We start from the raw sequence: 19,036 nt of genomic DNA, 5'->3' as shown, positions 1-19,036 counted from the left end.
ATCTTCCTCTTGCCTCATAGAAGGCTCTGATTTTCTTTTTTTTTTAAATTGCTTCTCTTATCAGTGACTTGGATTGTTAAAAATAATAAAAACATCTGAATAAATGATATTACTTCACTGTCTGTTAAGTGACAATAAAGTCAAATGCAGATTGACAAAAATGTCCCAGTAGTACTGGGAAGTCAGATATCATTTTGATTTACTTTGGATTTTAAGATGTTCTCATTTTTATAGTAATGTGAATATTTTATAATGTTGATCCAAACAATTAAACACATGTAGATTACTGACACTTGCTTTAAAGGAATCAAAATTTCAATCTTCTTAGACTTTGGCATAAAGGTATCAGAAAAAATACAATTAACTGAGAAAGAAGGGTAGTAATAGGTAATCTAGCAGAAAAAATGTTACCCATTTGTTGTGAGATAATATGAAAATAAAACTCCAAGTTTTCTACTTAACATCAAGTGGTCCCACTGAAAGCAACGGCACTACTTGCAGAGTAAAGTACTACTCAACATGAGGAGGGTTTCTGAATCCAGCCTTTAATATTAGAGTGGGTCAACTAATTTCTTGTGAATAATATTTGCCTGCCTTTTCTTCTATATGTGAATCTTCACAGTCTGATTTCTGTAAATATAGAGCCAGATCTTCTGAGAGTATAAATCAGCAGAACTCCATGGAAACCAATTGAGCTACAACTAGCTGAGCCCATAGTCTTTATCCATAAATATTTGCTGAATAATCTCCAGAATAATTTTCGGGCTCTCGGTTGTTCATAAAGTATTCATTGTCTGTTATTCACAGTGAGTGTTTGACCACTAAATATAGTTTGTGAACCCTGTTTTAGTAACAAACTTTTTACACAGGAAAATAACAAGTAGCAAAAAATAAAGAACAGCCAAAAACACATGCTGTGCACTTTTTAGTCCCAGTTTCCCAAGAAAGAATCATTGATGAAGTGAGCTGTAGCTCACGAAAGCTCATGCTCAAATAAATTGGTTAGTCTCTAAGGTGCCACAAGTACTCCTTTTCATTGATGTTGAGAATTTATGAAACCATCAGATGTTGTAAACATCTGTTTGACATAAATTGTAAATACTGAATTACATGGACCCCCAAAACAATAGTGGAGCAAAGCCAACCTTTTTATTAAAAATATTTTTTCCATCAGCTGGCTGCCTCTATTTAATATGATAAACCTATTGTCTGACTATTATATACGAGGCAGTGTAGCCCAGTGAACAGAGCGCTGAACTGGTACTCAGGAGACCTGGTTCTAGCCCCAGCTCTGCCGCTGGCTGGCTGGGTGACCTTGAGCAAGCCATGTTACCAACCTGTACCACAGTTTCTCTGCCTGCAAAATGGGAATAATGATACTTATCTCCTTTGTAACGTGCTCTGAGATCGATGGATGAAAAACACGGTACTATTAATTATTATTCTTATTGCATATATAGACTTTATGACACGCAGACCAGCTTTACAAGCTCTCAGACTAACCTCCCTCAGCTGAACAGATGACCGCAATGGGGCTGAAGGGTCCATCTCCTTTGTTATTATATACACCAACTTTCACCTCAAAGGGAGTCAGAGGAGGCACACTTTCATCCCTATAGATGAACTTTGAAGCATCTGAGGATGTCACCATTTTTTCTTTCCACCCTCGTGTTCCATTCGGTCTGAAAGCCACAATGTATCCAAATCCTTCCCCATTCTGAAACTCTTCTGATACTGGCTAAAAAAAGGAAAGTTCAATTAATCAGCAGATATTTTAAACCTTATTACACTGGAAGCAATCACAATGAGCAAATATAAACTGGCTTCTTAACAGAGGTGATCATGTAAAGCAGCCGTAACAGAACTGTTCTCAGTACAGCTTACCTGGTAAGGGCAGTCTTTTCTATAGGTTTTGGTGAGGCAGACTGACATCAATGGACCAAAGACAAATTACACCAGCTGAGATTCTACCCCGGTGTATCTAATAAGTGGCTGATTCTGCCACCCTTACTCACACTGATTAATCTGCCCTGAATCGGATGAGACTGCTCACAGACGAAGGCATGATTCTAAGTGCCAGGATCAGTCCTTAGCAACAAATCCAACTCTCTGATTTTTAGTTATCCAATTTTTGAGTGTTACTATTAAGAATAGCTACCATTTCTGGTGGAATTCCCTATGGAGAGGTAGGGAATATCACTGGAAATGGCAGAAATCTTTTAAAACAAAAGAAAATTTTAAGTGCACTCACTCTGCTGTGTATAATTAAAACATATGAAACACCTGGATGTTATTACTAATTTGGCTAATGACTTTACCTAATGTAAGAAGTTGTGATGCATATCGTGATGTGTTACAAACAGTAATAGCAGAAAGATACTTATAAGACACAAGGTTAAATGAAAACAGGGGAAAGCACTGAAATCTTCTGCCTAATTGGAGAATGCATTCTCTCAGGCTGGTGAAAGTGGCTTCATTATGGTTTGCATTATTTGTTACGGAAATAATGGTTTCAGTTTAGGGCAAATCAATACAGAATGCCAAACTGAATGCTGTGTGATGGTGGCTGGGAAGATAACCTATTAGACAGATCCTCAGGTAGTGTAAATCAGCATAGAATGAAATTAGGTCAATTTACATCAATTAAGACTCTGGCCCTCTGTAGGCTTTTCAGTGTTCTCTCCTACCTTCCTACCAGAGGGAGGAGTTAATGTAGATGTAGTCTCTTTCTCACATGCTGAGTTAGCACTGCATCTTGTGCAGAATTCATAGCACATCGATTGAGGCAGATCAACTTTAGCAGACTGAGTGAGAAGGAAAGCAAAAATGAATAAACTTTACTTGGGGGCAGAGTGGTAGATTCTCCAAGATGTCCTCTCATCACATGGAAATGTGAACCTCTTTGAGAACTTAGCACACATTTAAGAAATGATATTTTGTGTTCATTGTTAGGATATAGATATTCAGGCCTGTCTGCAAAGGCCTATACTCTAAGAATTTAGGTGTATTCTTATCACTTAGCTAGTTATAGAGCTATAAAAGAAAGAATCAAAATCACTGTCTGCCGGTGTAAGGTCCTTCTCTCACTGTGACAGTCTGAGGCCCTGTTCTTAGGCTAAGGCCCCTGGCTAAGCAGCAGAGGCAGCCATAAACTGGGAAGCGACTGGTCACATCCTCACATTCCAACCTAGTCACACTGAAATAAGGTGCTATTGGACTGTTAGGAATACACTCCTGTCCTGATAGTGCCTATCACCTCCAGAGAAAGGGAAGTGCTTAGAAGATGTGAAAGGAAACTTAGTTTGATAGCATCCTGTCTGGCAAGAACTCCCTTATCAATAGCTGGGATGTGAAATCCTCATTTCTGTGTTGTTCTATCATTGTTGTCCCCATTTCCCTATTGTTTGTCTGTATAATCTCTGTCTGGTTCTGTGATTGTTTCTGTCTGCTGTGTAATTAATTTTGCTGGGTGTAAACTAATTAAGGTGGTGGGCTATAATTGGTTAAATAATCATGTTACAATATGTTAGGATTGGTTAGTTAAATTTCAGTAAAATGATTGGTTAAGGTATAGCTAAGCAGAACTCAAGTCAATCAGGAAGTAAGGGGGGGAAATGGGAACAGGGAGTGGGGGTGGGGAAATTGGAATCATGTTTTGCTAAGGGGGGGAATGGGAACAGGGACACAGGTAAGGCTGGGAAGGGGGACACTAAGGAAGGAAACTGGAATCATGCTTGCTAGAAGTTCACCCCAATAAACATTGAATTGTTTCCACCTTTGGACTTTGGGTATTGTTGCTCTCTGTTCATGCAAGAAGGACCAGGGAAGTAAGTGGGTGAAGGAATAAGCCCCCTAACATTCATATCTTGATAAGATTTGCTGTAGGGAACCTCAGGACAGTACTCCTTACTTTGCCCTCAGTAAGTCAATATGAAACAGGGCCTTTAATCAAAAGGAGTCCTTACCTCCCATGCTATTACTAATTCATGCCGTCTTCCACTTCTGCCACTTACATTAGCTGGTGCTGTCTTTGGAACTATGAACAAAAAAGCGAAAAAAAACAGAATGTCCAAGTTATTGAAGTTTTCCCCATAGTAATAACCTACTCCAGAAGACAGTAAACTGTCAAATCAGGTCAAAAATAACAAAAGACAGAACACTGCAGTAAAGAGAACTTGCTTGAGTTTTCTGATTGCATTTTAGGGAATCCTGCAAAAAATTTAGTCAGTTCAAACTGAATACAAACTGCTGAGAAGAGAAGAAATATTCTAGGAAACAAAGTTACTTTAAAAAACAATAACAACAACTGTTCTCCCCGTTATCCCACATTTTAATTTGCTGTTGATTTTTAAGATTATTTTTCTGGAATTATCCTATTAATATTTGTACATGTTTGTGTGTGTGTTTTTAAAGCACCTAGAAAAGCAAATGCCAGGAACTCTGAAGTATTTTAGTGTTCAGGGAAAAGGTTGCACACAGGAATATTGAAATTTGCATAAATTTTCATAAGTGACCAGTGAGTTGAGGTGTTTCAATTTCTGGGAGTCCAACCTGAGACACCTTCATGAGGCCTGATTTTCGTAAAGTGCCGAGCACTCATTATCATCTCAGGTTGGACACTCAACAAAAAAAGCACCCCAAATCACTAGTCTTTTTTGAAAATGTAGGCCATTAAGTTTTCTTGATTTGCTTTACAGATATGTATGAATTTATAGAACCAACACAGTAGCATATCTGAGAGGATATCAAAGCTACATAGAAAAAAATATTACAGCTATCATCAGTATGGGCTAGGTTACTGTATGCTTTCCCAATTTGGAAAATACTAGCTTTCCTTGGATTCATAGAATTTCTTTTCTCTCCTTTTCCACATCTACTGAAGCTCCTAAAATGACTTATGTGGCATGAATTTATGTACTGTGTGTGGTTTATGCCTACATTCTTTATCTAATTAAAAGCATTCTGGGATAGAAATCTTGTCTTTTCTTCCTCACACACTAGTACATACATCAACTACAGAAAGGTATTGTGAGGCATTAACCGTTAAGACCCTATTGTATGCAGTTTAGCTTATTTATTGGGTAGCACTGCGCCTTTGAACTACAAAGGGAAAAACATTTAAATAAATGCACACAGTTCCCTCTATTTCCTGTGTTGATCATTAAGGGCTTAAGTTCAATAATAGTATGGTAGAGTTTAGATGCTGGAAGCTCACACAGACGTCAACATTGATTTGTATGGACTTTTGGAGCCTTTAGCAGGTTTCCACTGAAAAAAGAAGAGGTGGCAAAAAGGGCTCAATTTTGACTTCATTTATCATTGATGTAACTCCACTGACTACATAGGAGTTATTTCTGATTTACATTGATGTAAATGAGATGACAACCAGGACATTTGTGTGTCTATTTACATATACATATATTTTTAAAATACAAGTTTTGCTATGGTGTCTGCAGCTCTCTCCTGAATGACCTGAGCAATTTCCAAGTATGAATTGCTTCTTTCCTGCTGAGGTATGTTCACCTAGGAAACACATATGTAGCTTTTCCCTCTTCATTTCCCCACTTGATCATCCTTAGTGAGGCTCTATACAGTTATTCTCTGCCAGAAGCACTTGACCTACACGTGATCAGATGATTAAGTGATGCCTTGCAGCCATATTACAAAAGAGGAGTGGAGAAGGAGAGCATTAAAGAGATAAATTGCAGCTGCTTACTGTTTTCTTTAATTGACTTGGATTGTTTTGCTCATCTCTTTGGCAAACATCTGAAAATCTTCCTAGTATCCTCATGAGACTACTTGTGGTCTCCTTCATTTCTAGCAGTTGGCACTCAGACGCTGTATTTTTAATATTTGTGATATGTTACCTCCTTGGTGTCTATGGGCATAGGGTCATTTGACAACCACGAATGAAGAAAGCAAAATTCGCCTTACTCTGTAACTTTATTATGCATCCAGTAATGTCTCCCACATGAAACATACACTTTTATCAATGAAAGTTCCATTGAAAAAATGAGTGCAGTTTATGCAATAAATATAAATGTACACTGAAGAAAATTTTGCTGAGAAACTGTTAAATATCACAGTGTTTGGTAATATGATGCATGACTTGTGGTTGTAAGACTGCAATAAACATGATTTTGATAGTCAACTGGAAGTTAATTAACATGCAATAACCATCAAATCATCTCTACAACAGAGTGTGGTGTTAAGCAAACTTAGGATCCAATTTTAAATCTTCCTAAGAATTACATCGATGAGGTTTCTTTGGTAGTATGAAGAGTGTATGCCTTGTTGACTTTGATGCTATGTTACCAATTCAGAACACTGTGCTCTTTTGAAGTATCCAACTTGAGGGCCTTATTTGTAGTTCAACCAGAAAGGAGGACCAGTGTCTTCTTTCTAGAGGATTCTTGATAATAGTCTAACAGACTGAAGCCCTACTTAAATGAATAAATGTTAAAAGAATAAACCTGTCAAAAGAATGAATCTCCTTTGCACCAAACTGTAAAATATACAGTCATACAGTGAAACTCTCTCAAATGAATAACCATTAAAAGAGTAAATGTGTCAAAGGAATAAATTTCTTCTGCACTGCACCAAACCACAATATATACAGTCACAGGGGAACACTCTGAAATGAATAACCATTAAAGGAAGAAAACTATTAAAAGAAAACATTTTTTCCAGTCACCAAGGCTGTATATTAGCAGTTTTCCACAGCAACATCACTTTTATATCAAAGTATATAGTTTTATAACTGTATTTATTCACTCGTAAACTACGTTTATTGCCATATAATTAGTATCTTCCTGGTCTTCAAGATATTAATGATAAGCAGTGATACACACAGAGATACTTTTGCATTAAATATTGATGTGGTAGTGTACTAACCTAGCCAGAAAGAATCAATTTCTTCCTGTAAATGACGGAGGAATAAGGGCAGGACCCCGGAGTTAAAACCTCTATATTTTAGTGTCCATTAGAGGTCAGCAACATGGTGTTATGCGTTATGAATAAATTGGGCCTCCATTAGTAGTGGTGTGCCCCTTAACTGTACTACTGTTCTACAGAGTCACCGGTTTAATGCTAAGAGGAAAGAGTGCAACCTACTGGAATATGAATACCACGTTTTGGGACATGCATAGGAAGATCCCATCCAAACATACCACCTGGAAAATTCACTCTTTTTCTGAAGGTGCATAATTTATCTCTGTTGGAGGCAGTGCTTGTGGTAACATTACTTTTTACACAGTTCTGAAAGTGCTGGGAATGTGGGGTGGGTTGGACTATGTGTGTCAGAGTAAGTTATGATAATCTTCCAAAAGGTATTGATGTCCACGCCTCAAGTGACGTGGGACAAAACACTGCAGTCCTTACACAGGCAAAACTCCCAATGACTTCACTATGAATTTGGCAAGAATAAAAACAATGAGATTTGTCCCATGATGATTTGGCTAAAACTAACTGTAGGCCTGGTTGTAAAAGTGGTGATTTATTTAAAATAAAATTAAACATGATAAAAACATACAAACACAAAAAAGCCTTTGCCTCTCACAGTAGCCTAAAAAGGAAAAAAAAAATCTAATGTTTTTGAAAAGCCAACACAGGAAATTTAGTCTCGAACAGCTTTCTGAAGGAACTGACAGTGCTCTTAAAATATGAGGGAAGAAAGGGCTACATCTACATGACAGGAAAAAGGAGATGCACAAAGCCTAATGAAGTATAAACAAGAGGCAAGTTGTCCAAGAATAATGAATAACTTGTCCACACAAGCTAATTGTACTTTTATTAACAGTATTGGACTTACCTTTAGGAAAACACACACACAAACACACACATACATAGTATGAACTTTAATGAGGATTTTTATGTTGAATGGCTGTAGGATGTGGTGGAATTAGTATCAAAAGAGACCAATTATAATAATAAACATATCTTGAATGTTGCGCAGTAAAGTGATTAGAGTACATGCCTTCGCTGCACTGCCATAATGAGCTGAAATAGATGCTGACAACAACAGACTAATTCTAGCTCCCAGAAACTGGTTATTATACAGTAGGTTTTAGCAATTAAAATAATGTCAGCAGTGCACATCATTGGCCTAAGTCTGCTTCCAATAAAGCAAAAGGTAACATTTCCATTGATGTCAATGGGAAGAGTGGTGCTGCACAGCACCTTTAAAAATCTCACCTACATATTTAAAATTAAAGTCATCTGAATGTTTATGGAGATAGCACAGTATTATTAAAGTCAGCAGACTGTAACCTCTTTGTGGTTGGGGTCTATCTTCCTTCCTCTTTGTCAAACATTGGGCACCATGTTTTGGGGTGCATAATTGAAATGTCCTATGCCTGTCTTTCAGACATTTCATAGCTCCACTGATTTTTATGGCAGTTGTGGTAGCTCAGCTCTTCTGAAATGTAGGTCAATGTGTCTCCAGTTGAGCACCTAAAAACTGAAGCATCCCCAACACATTAGTGTGGTCACGTCCACAAATGCCATCCTCACGAATAATGTGGCATTAAGTTAATAAATAATAATACAATCAGTGTATGTGTTTCCCTTTTATGTATTTAAGGAAATATTAAACAACCTTCTTTCAATTATTCAAGTTATGATGTTGAAGGAGAGTAATGACCAATACATGTTTTAACAGGGTACCATGAGCAATTTATGATTATTTATTTGTATTACAGTAGCATCTAAATGCCATACCCAACATCAAAACCAACTGTATGGGGCACTGTACAAACACGGAGAAGTGATCCTTGCCCTGAAGACATTACAATCTAAATAGACAAAATAGAAATAAGTATTGTTATGCTCTTATTTTTCACATGGTGAACTGTTTACATGACCAAGATCACACAGAGAATTTCTGGCAGATCCAGGGACTGAACCCTGCCAGCTCACTGCCTTACTCACAAACCCATGCTTCCTCTCCTTAGTTGCTATCTTCATGAAGATATTTTTTTGCAAAAATATTATTTATATAAAGGTTGAAGCACCCCATCTAAAAAAAGAGAAGATTTTGACACTGCTTCATTCCTAAGGGAAGATAAATTATTAAATTTGTTTTTAGTCCTTATGAAAATGTTTCTTCAAGGAACTTCTACAGCTTCTGTTTGTTTGTTTCTTTTACAGTTTTTTATATCTTTTAAGACTTGTACTTAAAAAAAATCTTTTCTTGGTTTTTGATCTCAGTTAAGAAATAAGATTTGTCAACAGCTTGACAAAACTTCCTAATCCAAGGACCAAAGTAACAACAAACTCAGCAGTTTTTTTGTCCTTGTTTTCCTTACATATATTCTGCAGTACACATCTGGAAAGCTGACAAATGTTAAATAAAAAAATCTTTTTTAGCATGAAAGGCCAGCCCTCACATTGTCATTCTCCCAGGAAAACATTTCCTCCTCATCTGTACTGGAACAAGATGTGAAAATGTGTCAGCTTTTCTGAAGAAGTAATGCACCATATTAAACTGACTGGAAAACAATGGGGGGAGGGGAGGAAACAACAGCATACACTTAGTGTTAAGTTTTCTTTGGTGTGTAGGACATTTGAATTTTAGTACTAAATAAGCGTAATTGCCATTCACTTGTAATATCTGATGCATGACTGCACCATAGTGGCTGAGTCCCTCAAAAACTACAACAAAAGGAACTGGGAACTTAAGTGCTGTGATACAGATGTCAGGAAAATATCAAAAGACAATATCTTGAATTTTCCAGTTTGTTTGCTGGTAACACACAATACTGTACTTGGATTTAGCTCTTGCAATTTTACATACCAGTTAGTGGATTGTTTTAAAACATACCCATGCAATCAGTGGTTGCTATCTGTGATACCCTGCCACCCCAGTATTCACCACTGTCATGTAATTAGGATATGTTTTGTACAAAGTATGTCATGTGAGGTATCATTCAAAAAGTCTTGGTCTGCTGGACATTAATATCTCATTGGATTGTATGTGCTACCATCATATGTGAAGTTAGGAAGTTTGTCGATGTATGTGTTACTGAAACATGTTGTGAGGTTGAAAACACCCACGAGCAGCCTTTCAGGTACAACAGTAAAAAGGCCAAACAATGTTAATGGCTGATTGAGGAAATGCACACAAGCACAAGGATTACCCCAGGAACGGTGAACAATAGTGAACAGAGATAGTACTACACAATTGAAAATGTCTGACACAGTTCACAGCAAAAGAGCTTTCCGGCAAGTGGGAAGATGTAAAAGTGGGACAATGACATTATGAGGGGACCTCACTCTCCCCAAAACAACACACCTGGAAAAGCTGAGGGGCAAGGACTGAACTGTGGGAAGTGATGGTCCCAGCCTACAAGAATCTTTAACCTGTATATGAAAACCTGGGAAAGCCAAGGCGACTTGTGCTTTAAGAATCTGCTAGACTGTTTATCACTCAGGGTGAGAATCTACTAATTTATATTCTATCTATCTAGTGTGTTAAGCTCAGTTTGTGGGTTTTGTTTATTTACTAAAGTAATCTGCTTTAATCTGTTTTGGCGCTTAAAATTTATTCTTTGTAGTTAATAAACTTGTTTTTGTTTTCTATAAACCAGTTTGTGCAATTCATAACTGGGAGGTGAAAAGCTGTGCATATCTTCCTCCACATTGACGGAGGGGGCGATTTTCATGATCTTAGGCTGTAGAGATTTCTTTGCATAGGAAAACAATACAATTGTGGGTTTACTCTCTGGTGCGGGGGGGGGGGGGGGGGAGGGTTCACTTGGGTGATGGGCAATCCCTGAGCACACAGAGCTGATCTCAGTGTCAGTGTCCTTTTGCAGCTGGGTGTGGCCCTGACTGTGTGTGTGCTAGAGGAGGCTTGAGGGCTTGGCACAGCAGGACTGGGTGAAGGATCCCACGCTGGTGGAATGGGCGGGTTCAGTGGGACCCCAGTACATCAAGTGGCACCCAAGAGGGGCAACCTGTCCACTATCTTCTTTCTATTTTTGCTTTTGGGGCTCCTTCAGGAGCCACCTTGCCCTCAAAGGCCTTAGTTGTCCATTTAAACATTGTCAAATCTCAATACAGCAGTGGATTTGATTGTAGAATAAAATTAACAGTAATTAATAGAAATGCTGAAACCTCTTTTCTCCAGCTCAAACAAAAACAAAACAAAACAAACCCCCCCCCCAAACCAGACCAAAGAAGCCAATTTTTCACTCTGGCATATTGATTCTTTAGTGTAACACAAGGAAGGCCTAACTCAGAAGAAAGTTGATTTATTTATATTTTTAATCCTATAGACAATTTTCTACAACTAAATGTCATCAGCCTATTAGCTCAGAAAATCAAGTTTGCATGCACAATTAGCAGGTTAAATTCTAAGTCTACTCAATTTCTCTCCTACCCACGTTTCACCATGAATAGATAATGTAATTGACGCTCTGCCCCCAGGCTCCAAATGCCCGGTTGCTTTCGTGGAATATCTGGCATGTTTAAATTGATGTTATTGGCTCTTTTCACCTTGTGGACCTATAAAATATGTATGAAGGCTAGAATTAACAGAATTACTGGAACTGGCTGTGAGTTAGATGTGCCAGAAAATCACAGTATTATCCATTCCAGTGAAAGGAGCTATGAAGAGCAATCATGTTAACTAAATATGAACTAAGTAACAAGATTAGGGTTTAATTAGAAAATTAAGGCAAGTGGAAACCCTGTTTATTATTCTGTCGATTACCTGATACCATTCCAACTATTGCTGCCAGGGGTATTTAATTACTGTACTAGTATAAAGTCCTGTTACTGATTTGCGGAAGAAGGGATTAAAAAATGGGGGGCAATGAGAGAAAGAGACTCTATTCTCAAGTCAAGCTTGCATAAGCTACTAAATTACACCTGTCAATTTCCATTTAATTATTTAAAAAATGGTAGATGAATTACATATTCACTGTTGTTGTGGATTATCTGCATGGGCATGATCATGTCTTGTGGGTGACAGCTCTGTGTTGGAGGTGAGGCAGAATCACATTGCTCAACCGAGATGTGTGTTATCCCAGAGCTCTCATAAGCCCAGAGGCCACCTGCCTGCCATAAATGTGGAGTGCATCAAATGTCCTTACAGACTGGAGCCGTATCTGGAGCCATATCTCTTTGAGAAGAATTAAATTTCTTTCCACACACATTTTCTTGAAGGATTCATATCTTCCCCAGTAGAACACGAGACCTTCTGCAGTCACCAGTTGCTAAAGTGTCCTGCAGTAAAACTGGGCCCACGGAATCTGGCTGTAAAAAGATGTCCTTTGCATTGGAGAGAGAGGACCAGAAACTAAGGGGCAGAGCAATCTCACTAGTCCACAGCTAGCAGAGTGAATCTGTGGATTCCATTTTGAAGTTATGAGTTTTGGTGAACTGGTTCATTCACTTCAGCTCAAATAAATGGCTGATTTCTCCTCTCTTGGGAGCCAAGAAGCACCTGGAGAAAATCCTAGAAAATGCTATGCTTTTTGGGTGTCAGAGTATTTGCAGGGAATGAGCTCTACAGGCCTAGGAAAGGTAGGGGCGTGTGCGTGTGTTGACTACTCGTCTGGGAAGTGAGGGAGCCTGAGAAACTCAAGATAATAGCTCTGGAGACTGGTAATAGACCAAGGATAGAAGAAAATAGCTTCCCAATGTGCTGAAAAAAATACGAAGGCTGTGGAAAAAAAAGGGAGGAAAACACTAGGGCTCCCATGGAAAAATGCTAGGGCAAGAGGTACAGCAAAGATGTTTTCTTTTTGCCACGCCTCTTTGATGTTTCCTTCTCCATTTGTTCCATGTTTCTTGATGACAAAAACCAAAACTCCACTCCAGAGGAGAGACAAAATGGCAGCCAGACACAATCAGAGAGGTTGCCTCCTGTGTATTATTATGAGCTAGAAATCAAATGGGAGATGTGGACGAAGGAGCCCAAAAAGGTTACAAAAATACTTTATAGTGATTGGTCACAGTCTGTATGTCAGAACAGACAAGGAGAAGGAACACAGGTCCTGTACGGTCACAGTCCAAGCCACAGAACACTGTCCATCATTTCCTATACTAGAAACCATCCCAGCAATTTAACCAGGTGGCTGTTTGTATCGTGAACTGGCATTCCCATCATTCTGCTTCCTGTCATGATAAATAGGACCCTTGTATCTGAGGCTGAAGGACATTTAGAAGGCACTACCAAACATACTCTGGAGAGCTGCAGGGGCTATTTTTTTTTCATTTAGATTTTCCCAGTTGTATTGAGAGAACACTTCAATTTACTAAGCATTATTGAAAAGATGTGTGTTGACTAAAATCAATAAAAACATAATATGAAAATGTATAAAAATAGAAAATGGTGTGTTGAAAATAATAAGATGGAAAGTCCTCTTTGATTAAACAGAATGAATGTTAAAACAAAGTAGGGCGGAAGAAAATTAAAGAAAAATGAGTAATAATGAAGGAATTTAGAAGTTTTCTGTTCAAAATGTTAAAGTGCAGTTTTCAATTAAAGACTCATTGATTATATCCTGTGGCCTGCCACTTTCCGCAGTTGCCATTGGCCGGGAACAGTGAACCACGGCTTCTGGGAGCTGCGGAAGGCCATGCCTGAGGACGGTCAACAAAATGTTTTGCAGCCCACAATCAGATTACTCTGATGGGCTGCATGCGGCCTGCGGGCTGCAAGTTGCCCACCACTGGTTTACACAAAAAGAAAAGGAGTACTTGTGGCACCTTAGAGACTAACCAATTTATTTGAGCATAAGCTTTCGTGAGCTACAGCTCACTTCATCGGATGCATACAGCAACCACATACCACACAACAGAATGGGCTTTGTTGCAAGGATAGGTTCCTGGGTTAGTGGTTCTGTTTTGTGATATGTGGTTGCTGTATGCATCCGATGAAGTGAGCTGTAGCTCACGAAAGCTTATGCTCAAATAAATTGGTTAGTCTCTAAGGTGCCACAAGTACTCCTTTTCTTTTTGCGAATACAGACTAACACGGCTGTTACTCTGAAACTGGTTTACACAGTCTGTCTAAACAAACAAGAATCAAGTCTTCTTTATGCCTGCACATCATAACTCTGTAATCACATATCCATAAACTGAATCTTTCCTCACCCCATATCTTCCTGGTATATGAGATAATTATGTTTGTCCTCCAAATCCATCATTTAAGCTCCTGTCCTGCAACTGAATCTACTGGCATGGACCTCTGACTTCATGTAGAATCCAGTTTCAAGACTGTGGCTTTTGAGTGTAAGCTTTGCAAAAGCAGAAACCCATATTTTTCTGTGAAGCACTGGAGATACCTGAGGCCCTATACAACTATGAATAATGTGTAAGTTTGCTACTACTGATATCTGTGTCAGTTTTCCATAAACATAGTTCATTAAGACAGGTTTCAGAGTAGCAGTTGTGTTAGTCTGTATTTGCAAAAAGAAAAGGAGTACTTGTGGCACCTTAGAGACTAACAAATTATTTGAGCATAAGCTTTCGTGAGCTACAGCTCACTTTATTGGATGCATTTGTAGCTCATGAAAGCTTATGCTCAAATAATTTGTAGTTCATTAAGTTATCATTAGGAGTAAACATTTTAAAACTCTCTTTCTATATTTTAACAAATTGGAAAGCCATCCCTTGTTGCAATTAAAAATAATCTTCCTTTTCTTCTCTTTTTTTTAAAAAAAACCCAACAAACAGACAAACAACTGGATAGCGTTTTCACTAATGAGAAGATTCTGAAACAGAGGCAGGGACAACTGATTTCTGGTTCATCATGCTGTCTTTAACACATATATTGAATGACAAATTCACCATTTACTTAAGCTTGTTCCAAAGCCATACATTGATTTATTGACATTTGTATGGGATTTAACATGCCATGCTCCAAAACACACACTTAAAACGAGAACAATTCTGTAGTTACAAATGTTATAGGGAAAGAAAGAGAACATCAAACTGGGGATGGGAAGGTGTTAAAAAAATCATGTATAATGACCCTATTGTAGTTCATTAGTCACAAAGTTTTCATTTAATAGCAAATACAAATGTATTTTCCTGATGGTTTGATCCTGGGCACTTCAGCATCTAAACACACATCTCTATCACTTGAGTTAAAAAAAACAATAGTAGACTGTCATCATTTATGTGTATCAGCAACTAGATAGGGGCATAACACATATGTCATCCAGTCCCAATATTCTTCCTCTACTGATTGTTATGTATTATTGATTGAAATCTCACAGCTAAAACCCAACAATTGTCCAAAGAAAAAGGAAAGAACGGTGGAGATGGGGAGGACTTTTCATCTGGGTCATGGGGAAATGAATTAGAAAATGCAACTTTTGTTTGGCAAACAACTGAAAAGAAATGAAATTAAATTTTCAGAACCCAGATGGTGAGAAAAATACTCATTCATGGCCTAAAATACATCCGGTCCATTAAAACACAGGATATGCATTCATAAATCTGAGAGAATATAAGCTTTTGGATGCAGCCTATCACCTGAGATAAGCTTCTCTTGGAATGTCTGCGTCCTCTCTGATTTGTATCACCTGCCTAGCCAGAGAAGTAGTTAGAACATTTGGGTTCAACAGAATTAGTAATACCAGCCCTACATATGGTACAAAACCAGGGAAAGCATAAGGCTGATGGTAAAAGCTTTTCCAAACACTATTTTAAATGAGAGTGGGTCATGTATTTTTCATATTGTTTTTCTTTTCTTCCTTCGGACTGTAATGGAGCAAAGTATGAAGCATATGGAGCTCCTGCTTAAAAACAAAAGGAGAGAGAGAGAAAAAGAGGTAGTGTGTGACTAACACAGAGTGAACAAGACACAGAAGTCTGATAAAATGTATCCTTTGGCAGGAAGGAATGAAAATCCATCGACCTGCATGCAGTTCTATGACTGTATAGTGAAACCTATTTTTAAAACAACAACAAAGTGGCTATTTAAAACAGAAAAAAAAAAGTTCTTTATTATGACTACAGATAATATGTATATATAACAATCAGACTAACTGCATCTATCCTGACTGTTTTAAGAATGACTGTTTATGTGTGGTTTCTATTGCAAGAGTGGGTGGGTGAGGTTCTGCGGCCTGCAATGTGCAGGAGGTCAGACTAGATCAGTGGTGGGCAACCTGCAGCCCGCGGGCCACATGCGGCCCGTCAGGGTAACCTGCTGCCGGGCCACGAGACAGTTTGTTTACACTGACCATCCGCAGGCATGGCCACCGGCAGCTCCCAGTGGCCACCGTTCATTGCTCCTGGCCAATGGGAGCTGTGGGTGGTCGTGTCTGCAGATGGTCAGTGTAGACAAACTGTCTCGCAGCCCACCAGCGGATTACCCTGACAGGCAGCGTTTGGCCCACGGGCCGCAGGTTACCCACCACTGGACTAGATGATCACGATGGTCCCTTCTGACTTTAAAGTCTGTGAGGCTATGAGTCCACAGACCAGTGAACTATGGCTCTAATGCACATAATTAACAAAGCTCAAAGGCCGACCCTTTTTATTCCAGAGCTATGAATGCAGATAGACTATGGCATTACCACTTGCAATACTTACAATCTCCCCTCATGAAAAGATAGAAAACAGAATGAGACGTGACTAACCTATTCATCTAATTATTCATTTATACAAATGGTAAAACTGTAAGGCCAGCAGATGCCAGTTATAAAACAACAGACTTCTGAAGTTTACTGCACGATCCTCTACTACATGAGCTAAAAGCCCCATAGCTCTTAGCCAAGGCTGTAGAAGACTCATCAATCTCTTCAGGATCTAGGTGCCACTCAATGGGGACAGAGCACCACACCCAGCAGGCATGGGTTACAAAAGCATGGCTGGTTTTATTTAAGCTTGAACACATAACTACTCTATGTGATTAACAGCCTACTTACAAGTCACTTAATGGAAAACAAAACAACCAGACGTGATGTTAAATAGTAACAGGGAAAAGCCTCAAGTGTTCAGAAGTTGAGATCCGCTTGGATGTTTACACCCAACCACATCTCTGTCTCCCACCCTTTTCCCTAAATACGTATCCTCTCCTTGGATTTGTCCCTTCATCTAAATAGTTCAAAATAAGATTCCCTCATGTTCCCTTTCTGCCACATACAACTTGTTTCTCCATCCCCCTAGTCTTTCTATAAATTGTGCTTAAGCTCCCAAAGTTTTGGACATTTGCATTTCCAAGAGGTCTGAATAATGTACTGATTATGTGGATAGTGTTCTTTGCTAAAGAGAAGATTCTCAAAAGTGAGGCAGTAGCAACTGATTTCTGGTTCACCGTGCTGTCTTTAACAGGTGCACTAAATGACAAATTTACCATTTACTTCAACTTTGTCCAAAGCTCTTAATTGGTTTATTGACACTGCATGCCACAACCAGGAATGTTCTGGGTCTTCCCCGGAGGCACGCACACAATTCACTGTGGTATACAAGGAAATATCCAGAATGCACTGGATTGGAATACAGCAGCAGTGGATCCAGCAGACAGAGTAGAGGACTAGTAGGATTTCATTTGACTTTCACAACAATGGAACTTGTGAAGGATTTATAATGAAGAAAAGGGGACAGAGAGGGACTAGGTAACAGAAAGTCCTGGGAGGAGGAAAGAATAATGGTCATGTATGAGTCTGCAGTAGAATGATGTGTGATTCTGTTCATAAACCAGCAAAGTCTCCGGGGAGATCATGGATCAAGAAGGGTCTGGAGCTGCAGGTTAGAGGACAGTGAGCTGTAGAAAGCAGAATACACAGTGTAATGGCCTAACACTTGAAGGTAAGAGAGGGCTGGGCATCTTATGTGAAGTTTTCCCAAACTAAAAAATAATTTTATTTTGAATGAACAAGCTCTCCCATTGGGAAAAAACATCACGCTAGATTAGTAGTGATTGCCAACAGTGATGTCTGCAAGAAGCTTTTGAAAGATATTAGTTTTTAAAAAATTCTTTATTCCTGATGGTTCCTACAGAATAAACTTGTGTCTTTCAAAGTTCTTACCTGCTTCACTGGTTCTGATCACTCGAGATGGTGCACTTGGATCCCCAGTCCCGATTTTGTTGGTTGCTACAACTCTGAATTCATATTCCACCCACGGGTTCAGTTCTACTGCCACAGCAGATTCCATGTCACCACTTATGTTCTCTGGAACTGTAGAAAGCAAAGACAATGTGTAAATCATTAACTCACCTGAAACTCATGTGTAATATGCGGAACTGAATTTTACACTTTGAATTTTATACTTTGAATTAAAGTATCACTGGAGGTAATGGAAATCAAACTCATCAGTGTGTGTGTGTGTATATGTTTATTTAATGCTTCTGAAAGATGGCTGATTAACTATTTGAAGACAGAAATCCTCTCTTTATCCACAGCTACAGCAGGGACAGCCACACTGCAGGCATGTTGTTAAGTGACATCCAAATGCAATTTTTAAATTTGGACCTTTTACTTTTTTATCTTCTTTTATAATCTTATTAATCTTTTATTTTCTTCATCATCCTCTGCAACTGGTGTAGGTGGTTCCTATTCTCTTGAGCCATGAGTTTTGAACTCAGCCTACTCATATTATGTTAAAAATATTTCTCTCACCTGTTTTTACGGTCTGCCAGCCAAGTGAAAATGGGCTACGTGCTTGTAAGTTGTATGTGGAGATAGGGCTGTGGTTGTCTGCCCCAGGACTCCAGGAAAGCGTCGCCGTGGTTTCTGTAATTTCCTCAACTATCACTATTCCTGGGGGACCAGGAGGACCTAGAAATAAGGTGAAAGAATAAGAAGAACCGCACTGTCATGCCAATTCAGCAGCACTAACACAGAATACACATGTTTCCATAACGACATGATGTAGTTCAGTATTCATGAAATACGTAGTTAAGATGCATATCACTGAGGTGGTTGATTTCTGTGATTTCTGATGACAAATTATGATTATTTCTATTTTTTTAATGCTTCATGAGGGAGAAGCAATTAACATGTCAGAGTGACAGCTGTGGAATTAGAAACAGAAACAGGAATTTAAAAAAAAATCATCAATTACTTTATTC

At 38.7% G+C, this 19,036-nt stretch overlaps 1 protein-coding gene across 1 annotated transcript in view; it reads right to left on the bottom strand.

Annotated features, from left to right (window-relative positions):
• Positions 1-19,036, bottom strand: part of CNTN5 (contactin 5) — a 544,075-nt gene that overhangs the window by 43,639 nt on the left and 481,400 nt on the right. The window contains exons 15-18 of the mRNA XM_077805582.1: positions 18,585-18,743; positions 17,994-18,143; positions 3,966-4,036; positions 1,504-1,738 (exon numbers count right to left, since the gene is read on the bottom strand). Of these exons, the coding sequence (XP_077661708.1) occupies positions 1,504-1,738; positions 3,966-4,036; positions 17,994-18,143; positions 18,585-18,743 (615 nt within the window). The remainder of the gene's footprint in view (positions 1-1,503; positions 1,739-3,965; positions 4,037-17,993; positions 18,144-18,584; positions 18,744-19,036) is intronic.

Source organism: Eretmochelys imbricata, chromosome 1 (genome assembly GCF_965152235.1).
Source record: "Eretmochelys imbricata isolate rEreImb1 chromosome 1, rEreImb1.hap1, whole genome shotgun sequence".
In the NCBI taxonomy this organism is placed as follows: Eukaryota; Metazoa; Chordata; order Testudines; family Cheloniidae; genus Eretmochelys; species Eretmochelys imbricata.
The sequence above is the reverse complement of the archived record's forward strand: the minus strand, read 5'-3'. Positions and strand labels throughout refer to the sequence as shown.